Below are 21673 nucleotides of genomic sequence, written 5' to 3'. Positions count from 1 at the left end.
ACTTTGATACTAGAGTGAATATACACCAGTTGTAGCTGTAATTTAATTGTGGTAGTAATATGATAACTAATGACTTAATATTATGGTATATGAAAAAATAAGATATAATTATTTTTTAAAAATATTAAGATTATAATAGAAACTTTAAAAATGTATAATAAATTATTTAATAATATGAAAAAATAATTCTCTATAAAAAAATAGTTACTATCAAAATTTTTAAAAAAATTATTAAAATGAGCAGTTTTTACAAAATTTAACAAATACAAATTTTAACATAAATTATAAAATAAATATTTTATTCAATTTCAATTTCCACATCAAACGGGGCTAATTCAAAATTTTATCGGTAATCAATATTGATCTCAACATTTCTCTTTTTCAAACTCAAATTGACCTTGGGGATTCTTCTTATTTTAATGGGTGCAAATAAAACTTCGTGGGCCTAAATAAGACTCCCAAAGGCTAGCCTTCTTTATCTCTAATCAAATTTCTAGCAACTGGAGTTTCAAAAAAAAAAATCTAGCAACTGGGCTCTAGCAGCTAGGATTATTTATTTTTTCTTCCTGTAGTTATGCTCTCCAGTAACTGGGCTCATTTGACTCGTACTCTCCAGCATGTGAGTTCACTTAATTTATGCAAGCTTCTAGTTGCTGTACCCCAGGTAGTTGGACTTGTATGATTGATTCAAGCTTCGATCTGTTTTCTGTAATGGGCTAAATTTAAAAAAATAATTTCAACTTTGGGACGTGGATCCGGCCGGAGCACTGTTTGCGACACTGAAACCGCAACAATAGATTTCATCCTCAGCAAAAGAGGGAAAGGAAAAAAAAAACGAATAAAATTTAAATCACAGTTTTGAGTTTTTCACCCAGAAATTAAAATTCGCGAGAAAATGATGGTCCGGTTCAAGATGTACAATTCATTTGGTTTCAAAAGTTTGGCGGCGATGCTGTTGTTTTTTATTCTCTCCATTTCGATTTCGTACAGAGCGTCAGCTGAGACAACCATGCACACTAACAATTGGGCTGTCTTGGTTTGCACTTCTCGCTTCTGGTAACTAAATCACCTTCATTTTTATTTTATTTTATTTATTGCAGTTTTTATAATTTTTTTTTCCCGATTTTGATTTGATTTGGGAAGAATTAACGCTTTGCCATTACATTATAAATTATACCCATGTAACAATGTTGATGATAAACAATACCCATGTTACAATTTCTCTTTCTTGTGATTGTAATTTCTGAGTTTCAGCTAATATTACTGCATTCTTGTTGATAAGCTTGATTCTTTAAGTTTTTTATTGTTTGGATTCATAAAGTTACTAGATACTTGAGCCATGTCAAATGGCATTGTTTTGATGAACTAAAAACAGATTCCATGTCCTTTGCCAATTGAATTAATTGCTGAATTGGTTTTTTCAGGTTCAATTATCGGCATATGGCTAACACATTATCCTTATATAGGTAAGCAATTAGCTTGTTGTTTTCGCATCATCTTGTGAAGTAATTTGCATTCCTCTTCCCTCCTGTTTTCATTTGTCGACTGTGCACCTTAACTTGATTTTTCAGAACAGTTAAGCGGCTAGGAGTACCCGATGAGAGGATAATACTTATGCTGGCAGATGACATGGCTTGTAATGCTAGAAACAAGTATCCAGCACAAGTTTTCAATAACGAGAACCATAAACTTAATTTGTACGGAGATAATGTCGAGGTTGGTACTGTGTTCTCCAGATACTCTGCCTAGGTCTTTAGGTTTTGAAAGGGGTGCTGTCTCCTTATAAGTCTCCATAAGGCTTTCAATGAACACCTTATGGAGACAGTCAATCAAGAATTTAAATTTAAGGTTGTATAATTACTGAACATGCCTTGCTTCTAGGAAATTAAAGTTTAGCAGATCCTCATTTTACTAAACTTCAATCACCCAGGTAGACTATCGTGGTTATGAAGTGACTGTTGAAAACTTTTTAAGAGTTTTGACCGGGCGTCATGAGGCTGCTGTTCCTAGATCAAAGCATCTTTTAAGTGACGAAGGAAGCCATATTCTTCTATACATGACTGGGCATGGGGGAGATGAATTTTTAAAATTTCAGGACTCAGAAGAGCTCCAAAGTCATGATCTAGCAGATGCAGTGAAGCAAATGAAAGAAAAGCGCAGGTAAGATTGTATTCTGCTTTCATGTCTGTTGCCTTTAACAATAACATTCAACCATAAGAATGAAAGTAAAAGGGTTTATAGACTTGTAGTTCTGCCATTTTGGATGGTGTATGGATGAAACATATTTATTTCTCAATGGAAAATGCCGACGTGAAATGCTAATCGTTTATGGTAGATTTTGGTGGCCGCTGACATTTATGCAGTAATGATCCTGCTTAATAATGAGCTTGTGTGTCTTACCACAAAACTAGATTCAAGGAGTTGTTGATAATGGTGGACACTTGCCAAGCTGCCACACTCTTTTCTCAGGTTAGTATGGTGTGTTTAAATGGGTTTCACTTTTCATAAATATTAGACTAGTTACTTCTAGCGATTATTAGACTTTACTTTTCTGCATTATTATTTTTAAACTAGCGAAACATGCGCGTGGTAGTGTGAAGAAAAATCTTTAACCTACGTTGCTCAGTTTGAATGGTTAAACTACGAATCACTTCATAGCTGCTCTTTCATTGGTGACTACTCATAATTATTTAAGAATCAAATGTCATTATACTCAAGCAGTTATCTGTTTCATTTGTGGGCCAACACACCTGCTCCGCCGCATGAGATCCCCAAAAGTTTGTTCATGAAAGCTATGTTTACAATTGTTGTGCACCTCGGCTTTTGGGAGATGCATCTTTGTTTAGTTAACTGGTCACTATCATCTAAGTTTTGAGTTTGGTAACAAGCTTCTGAATCGAATTTGGACCCAGTGACGTGACTTTCTGAGTCTTTTAACTTAGCATACATTTTAAAAGTTGATTTACCTAACCAGTGATTTTGATGCTGAAGGAAACACCTTTTTTAAATTGTGCAGCTTCATTCTCCAGGTGTTTTGGCAATTGGAAGTAGCATGAAAGGGGAGAACTCATATTCTCATCACTTGGACTCTGATGTAAGTGCTAAGATGATAGAATTTTCTTGTTTACCAATCCTTTAAACATATAAGACCTAGTATACCCTGCTTTTGAAGTTTCAATCTTTTATTTTGCTTCTACAATTGCAGTTATTACATATGAACATCTCTTATTAACTTCAGGTTGGAGTATCTGTCGTGGATCGTTTCACATTTTATACCCTTGCTTTCTTTGAAAAGCTGAATATGTATGACAATGCGTCATTGAGCAGGTACATGAAGTGGGACTTTATGCTTGTTATAAGAGTAGTATCTTAGAGTCTCTGACACATAAGCTTGAATACCAATATAAGTTTTATAACCTGATCCCAGCCAAACATCACCAGATCCAGCTGGGGCTTCCCAGAAACTAGGTATTTTCCTGGCATGGATACACTTTAGTCATAACCCATCAGTAAGGCTTCTTATGGGATTGTGGTGTTGAGGCTTTGAAGCCGCAACTTCTGTGAAATGGAAGCACTAGCTATCTAGTGAAACTAAATGAGTGTTTGGTAATCAAAGCTTTGAAGTTTGTTAAAGGCAAGTTAGTGAGGGTAATAATTTTTCATAAAACAACTATGGGAAAAATTAGCTTAGCTTCCAAAATGAAGCTGAAAGTGTCTTACTAAACACTTTGGCAGCTTTGCTTTGGAAGTACAGCCGCAAGACAGCTGTACCGAATGGAGCCTAAGACCAGCTGGCCCTCGATTTTGCCCATCCCTGTCTATAGCACATCTGTGAATTTTCATATTTCTTCAAAGTTAGCTTCAGCATTATCTGTTTTGATAGTTGTTTTGCAGTCTTTTCACTTCTTACAATCCAACTCTGTTGATGGCAACTGCATATTACCGAACAGATCTATACCAAAGAAAATTGGAGGAGGTATGGAAGTTCTAGGCTTTTCTCCGATCCTTTTGATATTTCCATTCTAACTGGTTCGCTCTGTTCTTTTTTTTATTCTTTATGGTTGTTTAGGTGAAGTTTGTGCTCATTTTTCACATGCACAAGCTGCGTACATCTTATGCTTATTTTTAATTATGCATAGACGTTGTTTCATCAAACCTCTTCAGCTTAGTGGTTGCTTGGCTGAATGATGTGAAGGGGCCTTAGGTCTATGTTAAACTTAATAATGGATAATTGAGGATGGTTTACCAGTGCCATGATTGATATTACTAATTTCGAAGCAAACTATGATCACTTTTTGAGGTGAATCACCGCTATGCTTTACATTTATTGATTAGTATTAAAGCTGATTGTTGTGGACCGCCCAAGTTGCTAGCCCAATTGCCCACCATTTTGGGCTAGAGAGCCAACACAAGGCCAAGAGTGCTAACTTGGTCCGATTCCGGAAACTTCTAGGCAACTCTAGCATATTAAGCTTGTAAATACTTTAGAATTCTCCATAGATTTCCACCACATGTAAATGGTAGAATTCTCTAGAATTGTAGAGCATGGCAAACCTCCCCTATAAATATGGGATGGCATTAGGCATTTGAACAACAAGCTTAGCACAAGCAACTCAAACACTTGTAAGCTCTCTTGTAAACTCTCTTTTGTGCAATACAAGTTTTCTTATTCGGCTCCATTGCTCTCTTCTCTAACTCGAGAAGCTTAAGGCTTACTTAGCAACGTTCGGCAAAGTTGTCTAAGTGTCGTACGGGTTTGCTGCACAAAATACTCATCCCGTGACAATTGGTATCAGAGTTAAGGTTTGCACCCACGCAAGTTAGCTCACGAGCAATGGCCAACCCTTCAAATCCAGCACAAGAGGGTGTTGTTGGTGTGGATGCTCTACCAGAACCAAGCCGCGGCCGTGAGGGAGAACGCGTCCAAGGCAAGACTCGCGGCAAGTCTAAGGCCCCATCTGTGGATGCGTTGGAGTCTCGTGTAAGCACTCTCGAAATCGCATTGTCCGCCTCTCAAGATAGTCTCGAGGGATTAGAGGAAAGAGTGGACGGTCTCGAGGGAGAATACGCCGAGTTCACGGTGGCGACCAAAGCCCTCATCCAAGAGCAAGCGAATACTCTCCAAGGTGAGTTTCGTTCTTTTCATGATGAGTTGCTCAAACTTCGTAGCTTTGTTCAGGATGAACTACACGCTGTCCGTGCGGAAGTGGATGAAGTCCGCTCGGATTGGGCATGGCACAAGCGCACACTCTCCGCAAGTCCAGCTTCTGCAAGTACGAGTGATGCGCACCGCATTGACGTGCCAAAGCCCGACACATACGATGGCGCGCCCAATGCCACCATCGTGGACAACTTCCTATTTGGGCTTGATCAATATTTCGATGCCATGGGTGTACGAGATGAGGTATCGAAAGTAGGCACTGCACCCACCTATCTTAGAGGCGTTGTACAACTATGGTGGTGTCGCAAGTATGGCGAAATGGGCAAGGGCATTTGCACCATCGACACTTGGCCGACTTCAAGTAAGAACTCCGAAAGCAATTTGCCCCAAGCAATGTGGAGAAAGAAGCGAGAGCGCGCCTACGTCGCCTCAAGCAATCGGGTAGTATTCGGGACTACATCAACGAGTTTACTACCCTTATGTTGGAGATAAGCGACATGTCCGATAAGGATTCACTCTTCTACTTCCAAGATGGCTTCAAGGATTGGGCCAAGACCGAGCTTGATAGGCGTAGCGTTCAAACACTTGACGATGCCATCGCCGTTGCAGAATCGCTCACCGAGTACTCCACCTAATCCAAGGACAAAAAGGCCAACCAAGGCAAAGGTGGGGGAGAGAGTCGCAAGGACAAAGGCAACAACCGCAAAGATTGGGGCCAGAAAAAGCCGCTTAGCAACAAGAGCGGGCAAGGAAAATCGGAGGGCAAGGAGGCACCGAAACCACGCAGCCCATGCTTTATATGCAACGGTCCTCATTGGGTATGCGATTGTCCGAAAAAAAAGTCGCTTAATGCTCTTGTTGCCCAACTCAAGAGCAACCCCACCATGTCTGCGGAGATACCCTAACTCAGCATGGGTTCTCTCCAACGCCTCGGCGCACTCAATCGCCAACAGCCCGCACTCTCGACGGGAGCAACGCATGCATGGTTCCTACGGAACGAGGCAAGTCCGAGGAGAAGACACTCTCCGCCATGCAATTCAAAAAGGCTTTCAAGAAAGACCCAAGTTTCTTGGTCTCCATTCGGGAACTAACAAGGAAGGAGATAGCGGAAAATTATCAAGCCAAGTCCCTCCGCGAATACAAGTTGTCCTTAACGAATTCAAGCACGTGATGCCTCCAGAACTTCCGAAGAAGCTCCCACCTCGACGAGAGGTAGATCATGCAATCGAGCTGGCACAAGGCGCGAAACCACCAGCCTTGGCGCCCTACCGCATGGCGCTGCCTGAACTTGAGGAGTTGCGGAGACAACTTAAAGACTTGATGGACGCGGGCTACATTCGCCCTTCAAAGGCCCCATTCGGTGCACCGGTCCTCTTCCAAAAGAAAAAGGATGGATCGCTGCGGATGTGCATCGACTATAGACCGCTCAACAAGATCACCATCAAGAACAAGTATCTGATTCCTTTGATCGTGGACTTGTTCGATCAGCTTGGCAAAGCGCGGTACTTAACCAAACTCGACTTGCGCTCCGGGTACTACCAAGTGCGCATCGCCAAGGGAGACGAATCGAAGACAGCGTGCACTACAAGGTACATGATGGGTGTCGAAGCCAACAAAAATAAATTCCTACTCTAAATAAATTGTGTATAGTGATTGAGCAGGGTCGTGTCCACAGAGATCGGTAATTAATTAAATTCTTTTGAAACGTAAAACGTAAAATGGGGGAATTGTTGACAATAATAAAAATCAAATTAAAATAACAAGAATGCAAATTAAAGTTGTAATTCAAATTAGAGAAAGCTCTGGTTGAAGGAATTAACTCAGCTTGATTCGACTACTGATCATTGATTCAAATATAGATTATTATTACTCATGAATAGACCGGTTATAACTACTGAGACTCTCTAATAGCCAATCTCTCCTTAACTAGTCGATAACCAAGGTACGACCATTGGTTATTTCCCTAATCAATAGACAACCCTAGATACGATCATAGAATTTAATCAATTGACAGCCTGAAAAACCAGAGAGACCCAAATCCTAATCAACACATATGATGATTCATTTAAATTAGATTGTTTATTCTCACAACACAACTCTCTGCTATGTTATTTGTCACAAGCATTAAATTCTTCATACGATGAATCCTTTAATTGACAATAGATTAAGTTGATAATTAAATAGTGGCCAATTACCTAATTAACAAACATAATCATGAAATTAATTCAGAGAATAAACAAATACCCAAAAAGCAATAAAACAATTAAAGCACAAGAAAGATCTCACAGTAGTGATGAATCAAAGCTTCGTTATCCTTCAACCAGAAAAATAGGTTTAGTTCTTCATAGAGAGGAGAGAAAAATTAAATCTAGGGTTTCTTTCTTTTTCTCCAATCCAAAAATTCCCTCTTTTTTCATAATAGATTCCTCCCTTAAATACTCTCTCTCTCTTCTCTTTTAGAATTTTATTTAAAATAAAATCCTAATATCTGAAATATTAAATTCGTAATTACAAAAATAACCAAAAATACAAAACACGTTAAACTAAAAACTGCAGGTCCGCAGTTGACAGCACGTGCCCACGCCTTATCAACAAAGTTCTTCTGACGCTCATAATTTTTCCAAGAGAACAATCATCCTTAAACATCATCTTATAGCTCAATTTTATCATCAATCAATAGAATTGCACCTACAAAAGTAAAACACAAGTAAATCACTATTATTAAGTGCAAAACATTGATATTAAGGGAAGTAAATAATGCAAAACTAGTGCATAAATTGCACTCTAACAAATTCCCCCACACCAAGATGATGCTTGTCCTCAAGCATATAACTCAAGATTAATCCCAAATCTCTATTCAATTCTCATCTCAATTCATCCAAAAACAATTTAAAGCAAGCATACCTCAAGAAATTAAGTCGATCAACATTCGAGAGACAAGGATTTTAGAGCATAGAATTTCATAAGATAGAATAAGAACATTCAACCACCAAGAAGATCCATTCAAAATTCAAGTGCAACAAGATTTAATAGCCCTCTCAATAACTTCACTCCATGCACTCAAAGTGTTTAGGGTGTCATTTATTCACTCAAATCAAATCAAAGAATGCTATTGCCATAAGCTTGCTCATATATCACATCTCAATCCACAAAACATGAATAAAATGAAAAAATCTAAGGGTCTTAAAAGGGTTGTAATGGGGTTAAATGAAAAAGAAAGGTTTACGAAAGAAAAAGAGATCAAAACGAGAAGAATGAACTCATTGAATGAACTTATGATATTAAAATGCTTATTTTTACTCAAGTCACCAAGAATGTAAACATTTTTTTTTTCGATTTTTTTCTTTTTTTTTCTTTTTCTTTTTTCTTTTTTTTTCTTTTTTTTGTTTGTTTTTTTTTTCGAATCAAACAAAAGAAACGAACCTTGCACAATTGAATTCAAGCATAATGCTTGTTGATCTAATTGAGAAACTTTAATACAAGGTAGAAAAAGCAACAAAATATATCCATACAATGAGTCCAAAAATCTCCTTAAATTGAGGCTCAAAAAGAAGAAAAATGGTTAAGTAGACGGAGAGAATTAGATAGGTAATGGTTAAGGCTCAAACAAAGGTAGCAAATAAAGGTCTTCGGGTAAAGAAAAAGGAAAATGCGAGAATAGAAAAATGGTAAATGGTTTGCCCTTATCATTTTAATGCATAAAATCCCGTAATGTGGCTTCAACATGCATAATAAAGCAAGTTCTAGAATAAACAAACTAGGATTGATATTCACATAACAAAAATAATTAGAGCAAAGTGGTTGCTCATACAAAGTTGGTAAATTTGCCATCAAATCATGTACACTCTTCAAATGAATCAATCATCAATAGTGGTGTAGAATGAGATGAATGTATGAATGAGATATAAAAGGAAAGGTAAAAATGATAATAAACGAGAAAAATGTATGTAGTAAAAAAAAAATGAAAGATAAAATGTGAGTGATGAAGAGTATGATAGGAAAAAAAAAATAGATGTAAATAATTTGAGATAGATGGGAAACAAAAGTAGTGAGAAAGAAAAGAAAAGATAAAATAATAATATATAAAGCATATTAACTCCAAAATCATTTAAGGATGAGTAGAGTGAAAATATTACTTTCAGACATCAATAATGCAAAAATCCCTCCCCCACACCAAGAACTTACATTGTCCCCAATGTAAGATAATCAAAGCTCACATAAAAATTAAAGCGTAAGGATAAAAGTTTAAGGGCAAAAAGAAACTTTCCTGAATTGTGAGCTTTGATCCACATAACGTCTATGGGCTTGGCGGAAATGGTAGGGTAAATCCCACACTCTCGAAGTATGCGGCCAAATTCTGCTCCATTTTGTTCAACTTGTGCTCCATTTTCTCTAACTGAATGCTCAAAGGTGGTGCGGATGTAGAAGGAATAGTTGGCGGGGCAACAGTGTCGTCGTCAAACTCGTCATCAGAGGTAGCACCACTCCTAGCATAAAGCTTCTTCGGAAGTTGAGTGGGTCCTGGTTCAGTAAACTGAAATCTCCCCTCTTTGAATTCGACCACACCTGTTCTTTCAAACACAGACATATTCAAAAATTCTTTTTTGTAAGCAGGATGCAAATCATTATTGTCAGGATCAAGCACACATAGGTTTATAGCTAACAGAGTAATGTATGGACCAAGAAATAAAGTCCTATACCGTTTAAGCACACTTTGAAATTGATCTGTTAACCAAAAACCTAAATTAGGCCTCACATCATTTAACATGCACCAGATAAAATAAAATTCAGTTTTAGAGAAAATTCCTAAGTGATATTTTTTGCCTAAAAAATTATATGCTAAGAATCGATGCACACATTTCAAAACAGGATCACGTAAGAAAGAACTCTTTGATTTACTCGGGTCATAGGCATTGTGATCAACAGATAAATTACGCCAAAGACCATAAGGCTCAAAATTTTCGCTAAAGTCACAAGTTGTTCCTAAATATTCATCACTAGTAGAATAATCATCATCAATGAATCCTAAAGCTAGGTTAAAATCCGTGATAGAGTGTGAAAAATTTCGTCCCATTAACCTAAACTTAATGACATCCGGGGTATGCAAAGTAAAATCATTCGGCATAGTGAATTGAAAGTAGCATAAAACTCCCTAATCAACTCAACATAACCCAAGCAATCAACATCAACAAACTTACGCAACCCAATCTTATCTATCAAAGAATCAAAATTATCTTTAACATTTAATTTTTCAAGAGTCGGGTAATGAATATACTTAGTTGGAAATATTTTGCGCGTGGAAATATCTTTGTACCTTTCTTTCTCTTGTTGAGTCGCGAATGCGAGGCACCCTCCGAGATTGGATTCCGCAAGTGGCAAAACACTCATGCTTTTTCCATGCTTCGATCTTTGTCTCACGGCTTGGCGTGAATCTGAAATTATGTTCCATGGAACCGTAGTGGGAGCGGCAATCTTAGATTTCTTTGCGACGGGTGTCTTTTTCGACGACTTGGAAGTAGATGCTTTCCTCTTCGGCATTGTTACAATAATTGCACTCATGGATTTCGATTTACCCAGCTGGAATACAGGGTGTAGGCTGGTTGTGTTGCGCTTGCTGCTCGGCTGGAGTTTGTTGCGCTAGTTGGGGCTGGTTGTGCGCGTTGCTGAGGCTTGCTTTGCGGGTGCTGGTTCGTTGCTGTGTTGCGCACGCGGGGCTGTTGCGCGCGAGAGCTGGTTCGTGTTGCTGGTTCGTTGCGCTGCGGGGCTGTTGCGCGCGAGAGCTGGTTCGCGTTGCTGGTTCGTTGCGCTGCGGGGCTGTTGCGCTGCGCGCGCGGGATTGATGTGCTGCGCTGAGGCTGATTCGCGCTGCTGCTGGTTGCGGTGCGCAATTCTGTGCGCGGCGGCTGGGGCTGATTCGCGCTGCGCTCGCGGGCTGGGGATGCTGGAGCTTGCTGCTGGTTCTGGGCGTACTCGTCTGCTGCTGCTGGTTGCGCGGTGAAGGCTGGAGCTAATGCTGCTGGTTGCGGCTGGGGCTGATGCTGCTGTAAAACGATAATCAACAGTAATTTTTGAATTAAGGATTTGTGAACAGTAATTTTAGATTTTTGGTTTTTTTTATTTTATATAAATAAATATATAAAAGAAAGAAAGGAACGAAAATAAATAAATAAATGATGATTTTCGATTTTTGGTTTTTTTTTTTTTGTGATGAATCACTTTGAGACATTAAAAATTTCAGAAGTACTTTTCTAATAAGTACATGGGCACGCCTTATCAAAAATTTTCTTCTGACCAAAATAAGCAAACACATTAAATTTCAGAAGTACTTTTTTAATAAGTACGTGAGCACGCCTTAAAACTTTGAGACATTAAAAATTACAGAAGTACTTATTAGCTAAGACGTGGGCACGCCTTATCAAAAATTTTCTTCTGACCAAAATAAGCAAACTCATTTTTTTCATTTTTCATTTTTTTTTAAAGAAGATAAAACAAAAACCAAAATAAACAAATCATTTGGGTTGCCTCCTAAAAAGCGCCTTTGTTTTATGTCTTTGGCTAGACACATTTATGTATCAATCTCCATAAATAGGATTCTCGAGAGCCAATTCCTCCACAATATTCACCGAAAAACCTTCGTAAAAAGGTTTTAAACGATGACCATTAACCTTAAAGGCTTTATTAGAGATTGGACTCCGAATCTCAACTGCACCATGAGGAAAAACATTAGTAACAATAAAAGGTCCTACCCAACGAGAACGTAATTTACCAGGAAAAAGTTTAAGTTTAGAGTGAGAGAAGAACTTTTTGACCAACAGAGAACTCCTTTCTCAAAATCATTCTGTCATGAAATGTCTTCCTCTTTTCCTTGTAAAATCGCGAACTCTCGTAGGATTCATTTCTAATCTCCTCCAACTCTTGCAGCTGCAACTTCCTCTGCTTTCCTGCTTCATCCATCCGCATATTGCATTGCTTAACCGCCCAGTATGCTCTGTGCTCAAGTTCTACAGGTAAATGACAAGGCTTACCAAATACTAAACGATAAGGAGACATACCTATAGGAGTTTTGTAAGCGGTGCGATACGCCCATAATGCATCATCTAATCGCAAACTCCAATCCTTTCGATTTGGACTAACTGTCTTTTCAAGAATAGACTTGATTTCTCTGTTTGATATCTCAGCTTGTCCACTTGTCTGTGGATGATAGGCGGTAGACACTCGGTGGGTAACATGATATCTTTTGAACAGAGCTTCCACAACTCGATTACAGAAATGAGTGCCTCTATCACTTATCATCGCTCTCGGTACACCAAACCTGGCAAAAATATTAGACTTGACAAAATCTACAACAACTTTAGCATTGTCAGTCCGGGTGGCCTTAGTCTCTACCCACTTAGAAACGTAATCCACTGCTAAAAGAATGTAAGAATTGCCAAAAGATGAGGGAAAAGGTCCCATAAAATCAATGCCCCACACATCGAATATTTCACATACAAGAATAGGGGTAAGTGGCATTTGATTTCTATGACTTAAATTACCAGTCTTTTGACAACTCTCACACGACTTACAAAACATATATGAATCACGAAATAAAGTAGGCTAAAATAAACCACATTCTAACACCTTGGATGCTGTCGTTTTGGGACCAAAATGACCACCACATGCATATGAGTGACAAAATGGAAGAATAGAAGGAATTTCAAACTCAGATACGCACCTTCTGATGACTTGGTCAGAGCAATGTTTCCATAAGTAAGGGTCATCCCAAACATAGTATTTAGCATCGCTCTTAATTTTATCCTTTTGAGCCCTCGTCAGATCACTAGGTAGTGTTCTTGTAACTAAGTAATTGACAATGTCAGCGTACCAAGGAACCATACCTTGAGTTACAAAGAGATGCTCATCTGGAAAATCATCTTTCAAAGGTGCTGCTTCTTCACTCGTGGTTAATCTACTAAGGTGGTCTGCAACTAAGTTTTCTGTTCCTTTTTTGTCACGGATCTCCAAGTTGAATTCTTGAAGCAATAGGATCCAGCGGATAAGTCTCGGTTTCGCTTCCTTCTTGGCGAGTAAATATCTGAGAGCTGCATGGTTAGAAAAAACAATCACTTTAGTACCCAATAAATATGAACAGAATTTTTCTAAAGCAAAAACAATAGCTAAAAGTTCTTTTTCCGTTGTTGAGTAATTGCACTGAGCACTATCAAGTGTTCTTGATCCGTAATATATCACATGAGCAGCTCTTCCAACCCTTTGTCCGAGAACAGCACCAACAGCATAATTACTGGCGTCGCACATTATCTCAAAAGGGAGGCTCCAGTCTGGTGGCTGTATAATTGGAGCTGAAGTCAACAACTCCTTAAGTTTATCAAATGCTACCTTGCATGCTTTATTAAAATCAAACGTCACATCTTTCTGAAGAAGCTTGCATAAAGGCTGAGCTATCTTCGAAAAATCCTTGATAAATCGTCTATAGAAACCTGCATGACCAAGGAAAGAACGAACTTCTCGCACACATGTGGGATAAGGTAAAGATTTAATAACATCTATTTTAGCTTTATCTACCTCAATTCCTCTAGCAGAGACTACATGTGGGATAAGGTAAAGATTTAATAACATCTATTTTAGCTTTATCTACCTCAATTCCTCTAGCAGAGACTACATGACCCAAAATAATGCCTTGATCTACCATAAAATGACATTTTTCATAATTCAAGACAAGGTTTGTTTCAATGCATCTTTCAAGCACTTTCTTCAGATTATAGAGACAATCATCGAAAGAATCAGTATAGACTGTAAAATCGTCCATAAATACCTCTATAGTGCTTTCTACATGGTCTGAAAAAATACTGACCATGCACCTCTGAAAAGTGGCGGGAGCGTTACAAAGACCAAATGGCATACGTCGGTACGCAAAGGTTCTAAAAGGACATGTGAAGGTAGTCTTCTCCTGATCCTCAGGCGCAACTGGTATCTGATGAAAACCTGAATAGCCATCAAGACAACAAAAGTGAGATTTTCCTGCCAACCTTTCAAGCATCTGATCAATAAAAGGAATAGGAAAATTATCCTTCCTAGTGAGTGAATTAAGCTTTCTAAAATCAATACAAACCCTCCACCCATTCTGAACTCGGGTAGGAACTAACTCACCATAAGAATTCTCAACAATTGTTATACCAGTTTTCTTTGGTACCACTTGTACTGGACTTACCCATTTGCTATCCGAAATTGGATAGATTATACCTGCATCAAGAAGTTTTAGAATTTCTTTCTTCACTACTTCCATCATGAGTGGATTCAAACGGCGTTGAGCTTCAATTGAAGGTTTGGCATCTTCCTCCAGCAGTATTCTATGCATGCACGTGGACGGACTTATCCCTTTAATATCTGCAATTGTCCACCCAATAGCCTTTTTTGTAATCTCGTAACACTCTAATAAGTTTCTCTTCCTCTAAAGTACTAAGCTTTGAAGAGATGATCATCGGAAGTGTCTCATCATCTCCTAAAAACATGTACTTTAGATGACTAGGCAATGGTTTAAGCTCTATTTTTGGTGCCTGCAAAATAGATGAAAGAAGTTTTGCATTAGATGAAGGTAATTCATTATTAGACATATGATGAGTTAAAGTTCTCAAAGAATTTAAAACAAACTCATTTTCATCATTTTGCAATCCTTTGAGGCCCAAACTGTTATTTAAAGCAGCTACCAATGAATCTTCAACATCCAAATAAAAAACTTCCTGCACTATAGGGTTAATAACATCCATAGAAAATACCAAATATTCCTCACTGGGATATTTCATGGCATCATACATATTGAACTCTATAACCTCTCCATCAAACTCCATAGTAAGAGTCCCTTTATGTACATCCATTTTAGTTCTAGCAGTCTTAAGAAAAGGTTTTCCTAGCAAAATTGAGACAGAATTAGAGGAGTTATCATCTTCCATATCAAGTACATAAAAATCAGCAGGAAAAACCAACTCATTAACTTGTACTAAGACATCTTCTAATACCCCATCAGGATATGCATTAGACCTATCAGCTAGTTGAATTATCACGCCAGTTTCTTTTAATGCACCAATATTCAAAGACGAATAAATAGAACGAGGCATGACATTAATAGAAGCTCCTAGATCTAACATAGCCTTCTCAACTCTAACACTACCAATTTTGCAAGGGATAGTAAATATACCTGGATCCTTGCACTTGGGAGGTAATTTCTTTTGGAGAACTGTTGAAACATTCTCCCCCATATGAACTCTTTCATCTCCTCTTAATTTTCTCTTGGAGGTGCACAGTTCCTTAAGAAATTTAGCATATCGAGGTATTTGTTTTATAGCATCTAATAAGGGAATATTTACCTCAACCTTGCGAAATGTCTCAAGGATGTCTTTCTCTTGTTCCTCCTTCTTGGATTTTGCAAACCGACTTGGAAAAGGAGGAGGTATCACAATAGGTAGGGGTTTCGCTTTGGTGGGTTGCGCATCCTGAGATTTAGGCATCAATTCATTCTTTTCAAGCTCATCTTCTACATGCTCTGTCACTTTCTTACTAGGCTCTTGCAACTCCTTTCCACTTCTAAGGATGACAGCACTGGCGTTTTGCTTTGGATTCACCTCAGATTGTGAAGGCAATTTCCCAGATACTTGAGACTCTAGACGGCTCATCGTAGTTGCCAATTGACTCACTTGGTTTTCCAAGTTCTGAATGCTTGCTGTAGTTGCCTGCTGAAATTGTTGAGTGTTAGTCGCAAGTGATTTAACAATTTCTTCAAGAGATATACCTGACTTGGAGTTTGACTGTGGAGGTGTTGGTTGTCTTGGTGGATACTGTTGTGGGAATCCTGACGGCCTAACTCCATAGCTGAAGTTGGGATGATCCTTCCATCCCGGATTGTATGTTTGTGCATAAGGATCATACCTCCTCTGAGGCATGCCTGGAAATCCTCCAACTGCATTGGCTTGTTTAGCGGGTTCTTCTTGAAGTGTAGGACACATATCAGTTGAATGACCCATATTGTAACAAATGCCACAAGTCTTCACCTGTTGCACATTACCTACAACAAACTTTTCCACAAGAGAAGTAAGTTTATCTAAACGTTGTTCAACAGAAGAAATATTTACCTCATTCACCGTTGTTGAAGTGGCATCTTGTCTGCTGCTAAATTGTTGTGCATTGGCAGCCATATTTGAGATCAACTCCCTTGCTTGAGTAGGGGTCTTGTTCACCAACACGCCTCCACTAGCAGCATCTATCATACTCCTATCCATCAATGACAGTCCTTCGTAAAAATATTGAATAAGAAGTTGATCAGAAATCTGATGCTGAGGACAGCTGGCACACAATTGTTTGAATCGCTCCCAATACTCATACAAAGTCTCCCCAGGAAGTTGTCTGATCGCACAAATTTCTTTTTTGATGTTGGCAGCTCTTGAAGCAGGAAAGTACTTCTCAAGGAACTGCTTCTTCAAACCATTCCACATTGTAATCGATTCAGGAGGCAAGTAGTATAACCAATCTTTAGCTAGCCCATCTACAGAGAACGGAAAAGCACGCAGCTTAATCTGCTCTTCAGTCACGCCTTGTGGCCTCATACTTGAGCACACAACATAAAACTCCTTAAGATGTTTATGAGGATCTTCACCTGCAAAACCATGAAACTTGGGTAATAAATGAATAAGACCAGACTTTAATTCAAAATTTACCTCCAAATCTACATATTGAATGCAGAGTGGTTGTTGATTCAAGTTTGGTTCAGCTAACTCTCTAAGAGTTCTTTCTACAGGTGCAGGTCTATCCATCACTTGTTCTTCTGAATCGCTAGATGATTCAACTAAATCAGGTACTGTATCTATTTCAGAAAGCAAAAGCGACGATGATCGTTGTTTAGCTCGCTTCGTCTGCTGTCTCAGCTGGCGAGCTGTCTTCTCAATTTCAGGATCAAACAAAAGTGTACCTGTACGAGAAGAACAAACCATACACCAAGTAAAACGTAAAAAAGATTAAATAAATGACACCAATCCCCGGCAACGGCGCCAAAATTTGATGGGTGTCGAAGCTAACAAAAATAAATTCATACTCTAAATAAATTGTGTATAGTGATTGAGCAGGGTCGTGTCCACAGAGATCGGTAATTAATTAAATCCTTTTGAAACGTAAAACGTAAAATGAGGGAATTGTTGACAATAATAAAAATCAAATTAAAATAACAAGAATGCAAATTAAAGTTGTAATTCAAATTAGAGAAAGCTCTGGTTGAAGGAATTAACTCAGCTTGATTCGACTACTGATCATTGATTCAAATATAGATTATTATTACTCATGAATAGATCGGTTATAGCTACTGAGACCCTCTAATAGCCAATCTCTCCTTAACTAGTCGATAACCAAGGTACGACCGTTGGTTATTTCCCTAATCAATAGACAACCCTAGATACGATTATAGAATTTAATCAATTGACAGCCTGAAAAACCAGAGAGACCCAAATCCTAATCAACACATATGATGATTCATTTAAATTAGATTGTTTATTCTCACAACACAATTCTCTGCTATGTTATTTGTCACAAGCATTAAATTCTTCATACGATGAATCCTTTAATTGACAATAGATTAAGTTAATAATTAAATAGTGGCCAATTACCTAATTAACAAATATAATCATGAAATTAATTCAGAGAATAAACAAATACCCAAAAAGCAATAAAACAATTAAACCACAAGAAAGATCTCACAGTAGTGATGAATCAAAGCTTCGTTATCCTTCAACCAGAAAAATAGGTTTAGTTCTTAATAGAGAGGAGAGAAAAATTAAATCTAGGGTTTCTTTCTTTTTCTCCAATCCAAAAATCCCTCCTTTTTTCACAATAGATTCCTCCCTTAAATACTCTCTCTCTTCTCTTTTAGAATTCTATTTAAAATAAAATCCTAATATCTGAAATATTAAATTCGTAATTACAAAAATAACCAAAAATACAAAACACGTTAAACTAAAAACTGCAGGTCCGCAGTTGACAGCACGCGCCCACGCCTTATCAACAAAGTTCTTCTGACGCTCATAATTTTTCCAAGAGAACAATCATCCTTAAACATCATCTTATAGCTCAATTTTATCATCAATCAATAGAATTGCACCTACAAAAGTAAAACACAAGTAAATCACTATTATTAAGTGCAAAACATTGATATTAAGGGAAGTAAATAATGCAAAACTAGTGCATAAATTGCACTCCAACAGTACAAGTCTTTTGAATTCCTTGTGCTGCCTTTTGGCCTTACTAATGCACCCGCCACATTTTGCACACTCGTGAACAAGGTGCTCTAACCATTTCTCGACCGCTTTGTGGTCGTGTACTTGGATGACATAGTGGTATATAGCATCACACTCGAGGAGCATGCCCAACATTTGCGACAAGTCCTCCAAGTACTCCGAGACAACGAGCTCTTCCTCAAGTTGGAGAAGTGATCGTTTGCCCAACAAGAAGTGGAGTTTCTTGGCCACAAAATTGCAGGCGGGAAGCTTATGATGGAGAATGCCAAAGTGAAGGTCATCCTCGATTGGGAGCCTCCCTCAAAAGTACCCGAGCTTTGCTCATTCCTTGGGCTGGTGAATTACTACTGTCTCTTCATCAAGGGCTACTCAGCCAAGGCGGCACCCTTGACAGATTTGCTCAAGAAGAACAGAACGTGGCATTGGTCCGAAGAGTGCCAACGCGCATTCGAGGAGTTGAAAAGAGCAATTTCGGAGGAACCCGTCCTAGCCCTTCTGGACCACACCAAGCCCTTCGAGATACAAACGGATGCCTTGGATTTCATCATTGGTGGAGTCCTTATACAAGAAGGCCACCCTATAGCGTTCGAGAGTCGAAAGCTAAACCATACAGAATGCCGCTACACGGTGCAAGAAAAGGAGATGACCGCAATCATACATTGCTTGCGGGTGTGGCAACATTATTTGCTTGGCTCGCACTTCACAATCCTAATGGATAACGTGGCGACAAGCTACTTCCAAACACAAAAGAAGTTAAATCCGAAGCAAGCAAGGTGGCAAGATTTTCTTGCGGAATTTGACTATCGGCTCGAGTACAAACCGGGTAAAGTCAATGTCGTTGTGGACGCTCAAAGCCGCAAGGCTGAATTGGCGACACTTAGCATGAGCCAACCGAAGTCCGACCTTGTCTCACGCATCAAGGAAGGCCTCCAATAAGATCCGCTAGCAAAGGATTTGCTGGAGAAGGTGCTCGAGGGAAAGACAAGGTGATTTTGGCAAGAGGAAGGCATCATCCTCACCAAAGGAGATTGGTTGTTCGTGCCAAGGTGGGAAAATTTACGGAAGGAAGTTATCAAGGAGGGCTACGACTCTAAGTGGGCTGGTCATCTAGGAATTGAGCGCACCGCCGCACTAGTCCAAGCCTCGTATGTTTGGCCACACATTAGGGACGACATCGAGGCATACGTGCGAACTTGTCTTGTGTGCCAACAAGACAAGGTGGATCACCAACTCCCAACAGGATTATTAGAGTCACTACCACTCGCAACAAGGCCATGGGAAAGTGTCTTCGTGGACTTCATCACATCACTGCCCAAGTCCGAAAGGTGCGGAAGCATTATGGTCGTTGTCGACCGATACAGCAAGTACGCCACTTTCATTGCCGCACCGGCCGATTGCAAAACGGACGAGGCAGCCCGCCTATTCGTCAAGCACATTGTGAAGCTTTGGGGAGTTCCGAAGAGCATTGTGAGCGACCGAGATCCTCGGTTCACTGGGCGTTTTTGGACGGAACTCTTCAAGATGTTGGGGACCGATCTAAAGTTCTCGACAAGCTTCCACCCACAAACAGATGGGTAGACCGAGCGCATTAATGGGCTCCTCATCAGCGGGATTGGGCGAAGCTACTGAGATAAATTTATATTTTTGTCGGGGAGCGGGGTACCTCACTTGTTCGGCACGTGCGAGCTGTTCAGGCTTTTTGTGGAGTGAAGGAGGATTGAGATGATGGTGGTTATAGAGGGGATCTAACTTCAGGTGCGGAGGGCTGGTGAAACTCGCCTTAAACCTGCGAAACAACCAAAAAAGAGGTCAGAAGTGGAGCCGGGGGTGGCCGGCGACCACACTCTGACGCTCAAGTCAGAGTTGGGTTATCTCAGGTTAGAGAGCTTGCAAGCTCTCAGTAATGGAGGTTTTGAGGTTGAAGAAACCCTAGTTTCTTTGGTGATGAGTGTGTTCACTTCCTTGATAAAAATCAAACCTGAGTATTTATATAGTGTACCCCGGTCGCCGTGCCACCTGGCGCTATTTTAGTGGCGTTCCCTGCTGTCATGTCAGGAATATTCTTATTTTCATGCGTATGGCGGCTTAAACGTTTCAAAAATATTAGTGGAGAGCAAGTTTGTGGCGTATTCAAGTGCTAGGCATAGTGGAGTGGTCCCGCGTACCTCTGCAATTCCGTTGTAATTTTGCAGGCGTAGCAGGAAAAGCTGGTGGTCCCAACTGTCACAATATCAAATTTTTGGCGAATTTGCTGGCGTGACAGGTGGCTGTCTCCTCTTTTGCAACACGAGATTTTCTCACCGATTCCTTATTTTTTGACACGTGTTCAGCCGATCTTTTTGAGATTTGGAGCCTATCTATCTCTTGATATTTTATGAACATTTTTCCTCACCTTTTTGTCCTTGCTCAGTGTACCCCAGGTACCGAGTTTTGTGGGGTAGGTCGGGTACCCCGAGTGCCGAACCAATGGTGTAGGTAGGGTACCTTGGGTGCCGAACTAATGGTGTAGGTCAGGTACCGAGTTTATAGTGTAGGTCGAGTATCTTGAGTACCAAGTTTATTATGTAGGCTGGGTATCTTGGGTACCGAGCTAATGGTGTCGGTCGAGTACCTCGGGTACCTAGTTTATAGTTTAGGTCGGGTATCTCGAGCAATGAGTTTATAGTGTAAGTCGGGTATCTCAGGTACCGAGTTTATAATGTAGGTCGGGTATCTCGAGTACCGAGTTTATAGTGTAGGTCTGGTATCTCGAGTATCCCGGGTACCGAATTTTATGGGGTAGGTCGGGTACCCCGGAGGATAATTAATAATTACATAACCTTTGCATCGACACGTGGCGCTTCATTTTCAATACTCTATTTATCCCCAAACACTTAGATTCTGGTGGCGTTCTTGATGCTCTCACCAAATGTTTCCTTTCCTCTCTTTCATCTTCTCTTTTTTCTTTTTCTTTTTTAATTCAACTGAATTTTAATTTCTGTTTCATTTTGTTGTTGTTGTTGTTTTTGCTGCTTCTAGCTCTTGCTGCATTGTATGAGCAAAATGACAAGCCTTCTTCTGCTCTTGAGTAAGTTCATGTAATTCTTTTCTTCTTTTAAATGGGATCATTTAATTGGCTGAAAAATTGGATTTTCCTATTTTGTTTATTTATTTTGGTGGGCAGGTTTGTTCAACAGAAATTAGGAGCTCCTAGTGTCTCTGAATATGAGAAGCTGCAAGCTGAAATGTCAGATTTACAATT

The 21673-nt window shown here is 39.4% G+C and overlaps 1 protein-coding gene across 4 annotated transcripts; it reads left to right on the top strand.

Annotated features, from left to right (window-relative positions):
* Positions 1 to 726: 726 nt before the first annotated feature.
* Positions 727 to 21673, top strand: LOC18046952 (putative GPI-anchor transamidase). Of its 4 annotated transcripts, XM_024189267.1 has the most exons (10): positions 727 to 1056; positions 1425 to 1466; positions 1572 to 1716; positions 1931 to 2160; positions 2412 to 2469; positions 3017 to 3094; positions 3239 to 3327; positions 3895 to 3976; positions 21451 to 21499; positions 21596 to 21673. In XM_024189267.1, exons 1-10 carry the CDS (start codon positions 896 to 898, stop codon positions 21613 to 21615), a joined length of 954 nt encoding a protein of 317 aa, XP_024045035.1. In that variant the 5' UTR covers positions 727 to 895; the 3' UTR covers positions 21616 to 21673. The 4 variants fall into 4 exon arrangements, 3 of the variants coding, with proteins under 3 accessions (XP_024045035.1, XP_024045036.1, XP_024045037.1); XR_002906607.1 differs by lacking the exon at positions 21596 to 21673 and having other exon boundaries at positions 3884 to 3976; positions 21451 to 21484; XM_024189269.1 differs by lacking the exon at positions 727 to 1056 and having other exon boundaries at positions 1431 to 1466; positions 1577 to 1716.

Source organism: Citrus clementina, unplaced genomic scaffold (genome assembly GCF_000493195.1).
Source record: "Citrus clementina cultivar Clemenules unplaced genomic scaffold, Citrus_clementina_v1.0 scaffold_3, whole genome shotgun sequence".
NCBI classification, from domain to species: Eukaryota; Viridiplantae; Streptophyta; class Magnoliopsida; order Sapindales; family Rutaceae; genus Citrus; species Citrus x clementina.
Note: the sequence above shows the minus strand (reverse complement) of the source record. Positions and strands in the feature narration are given on the sequence as shown.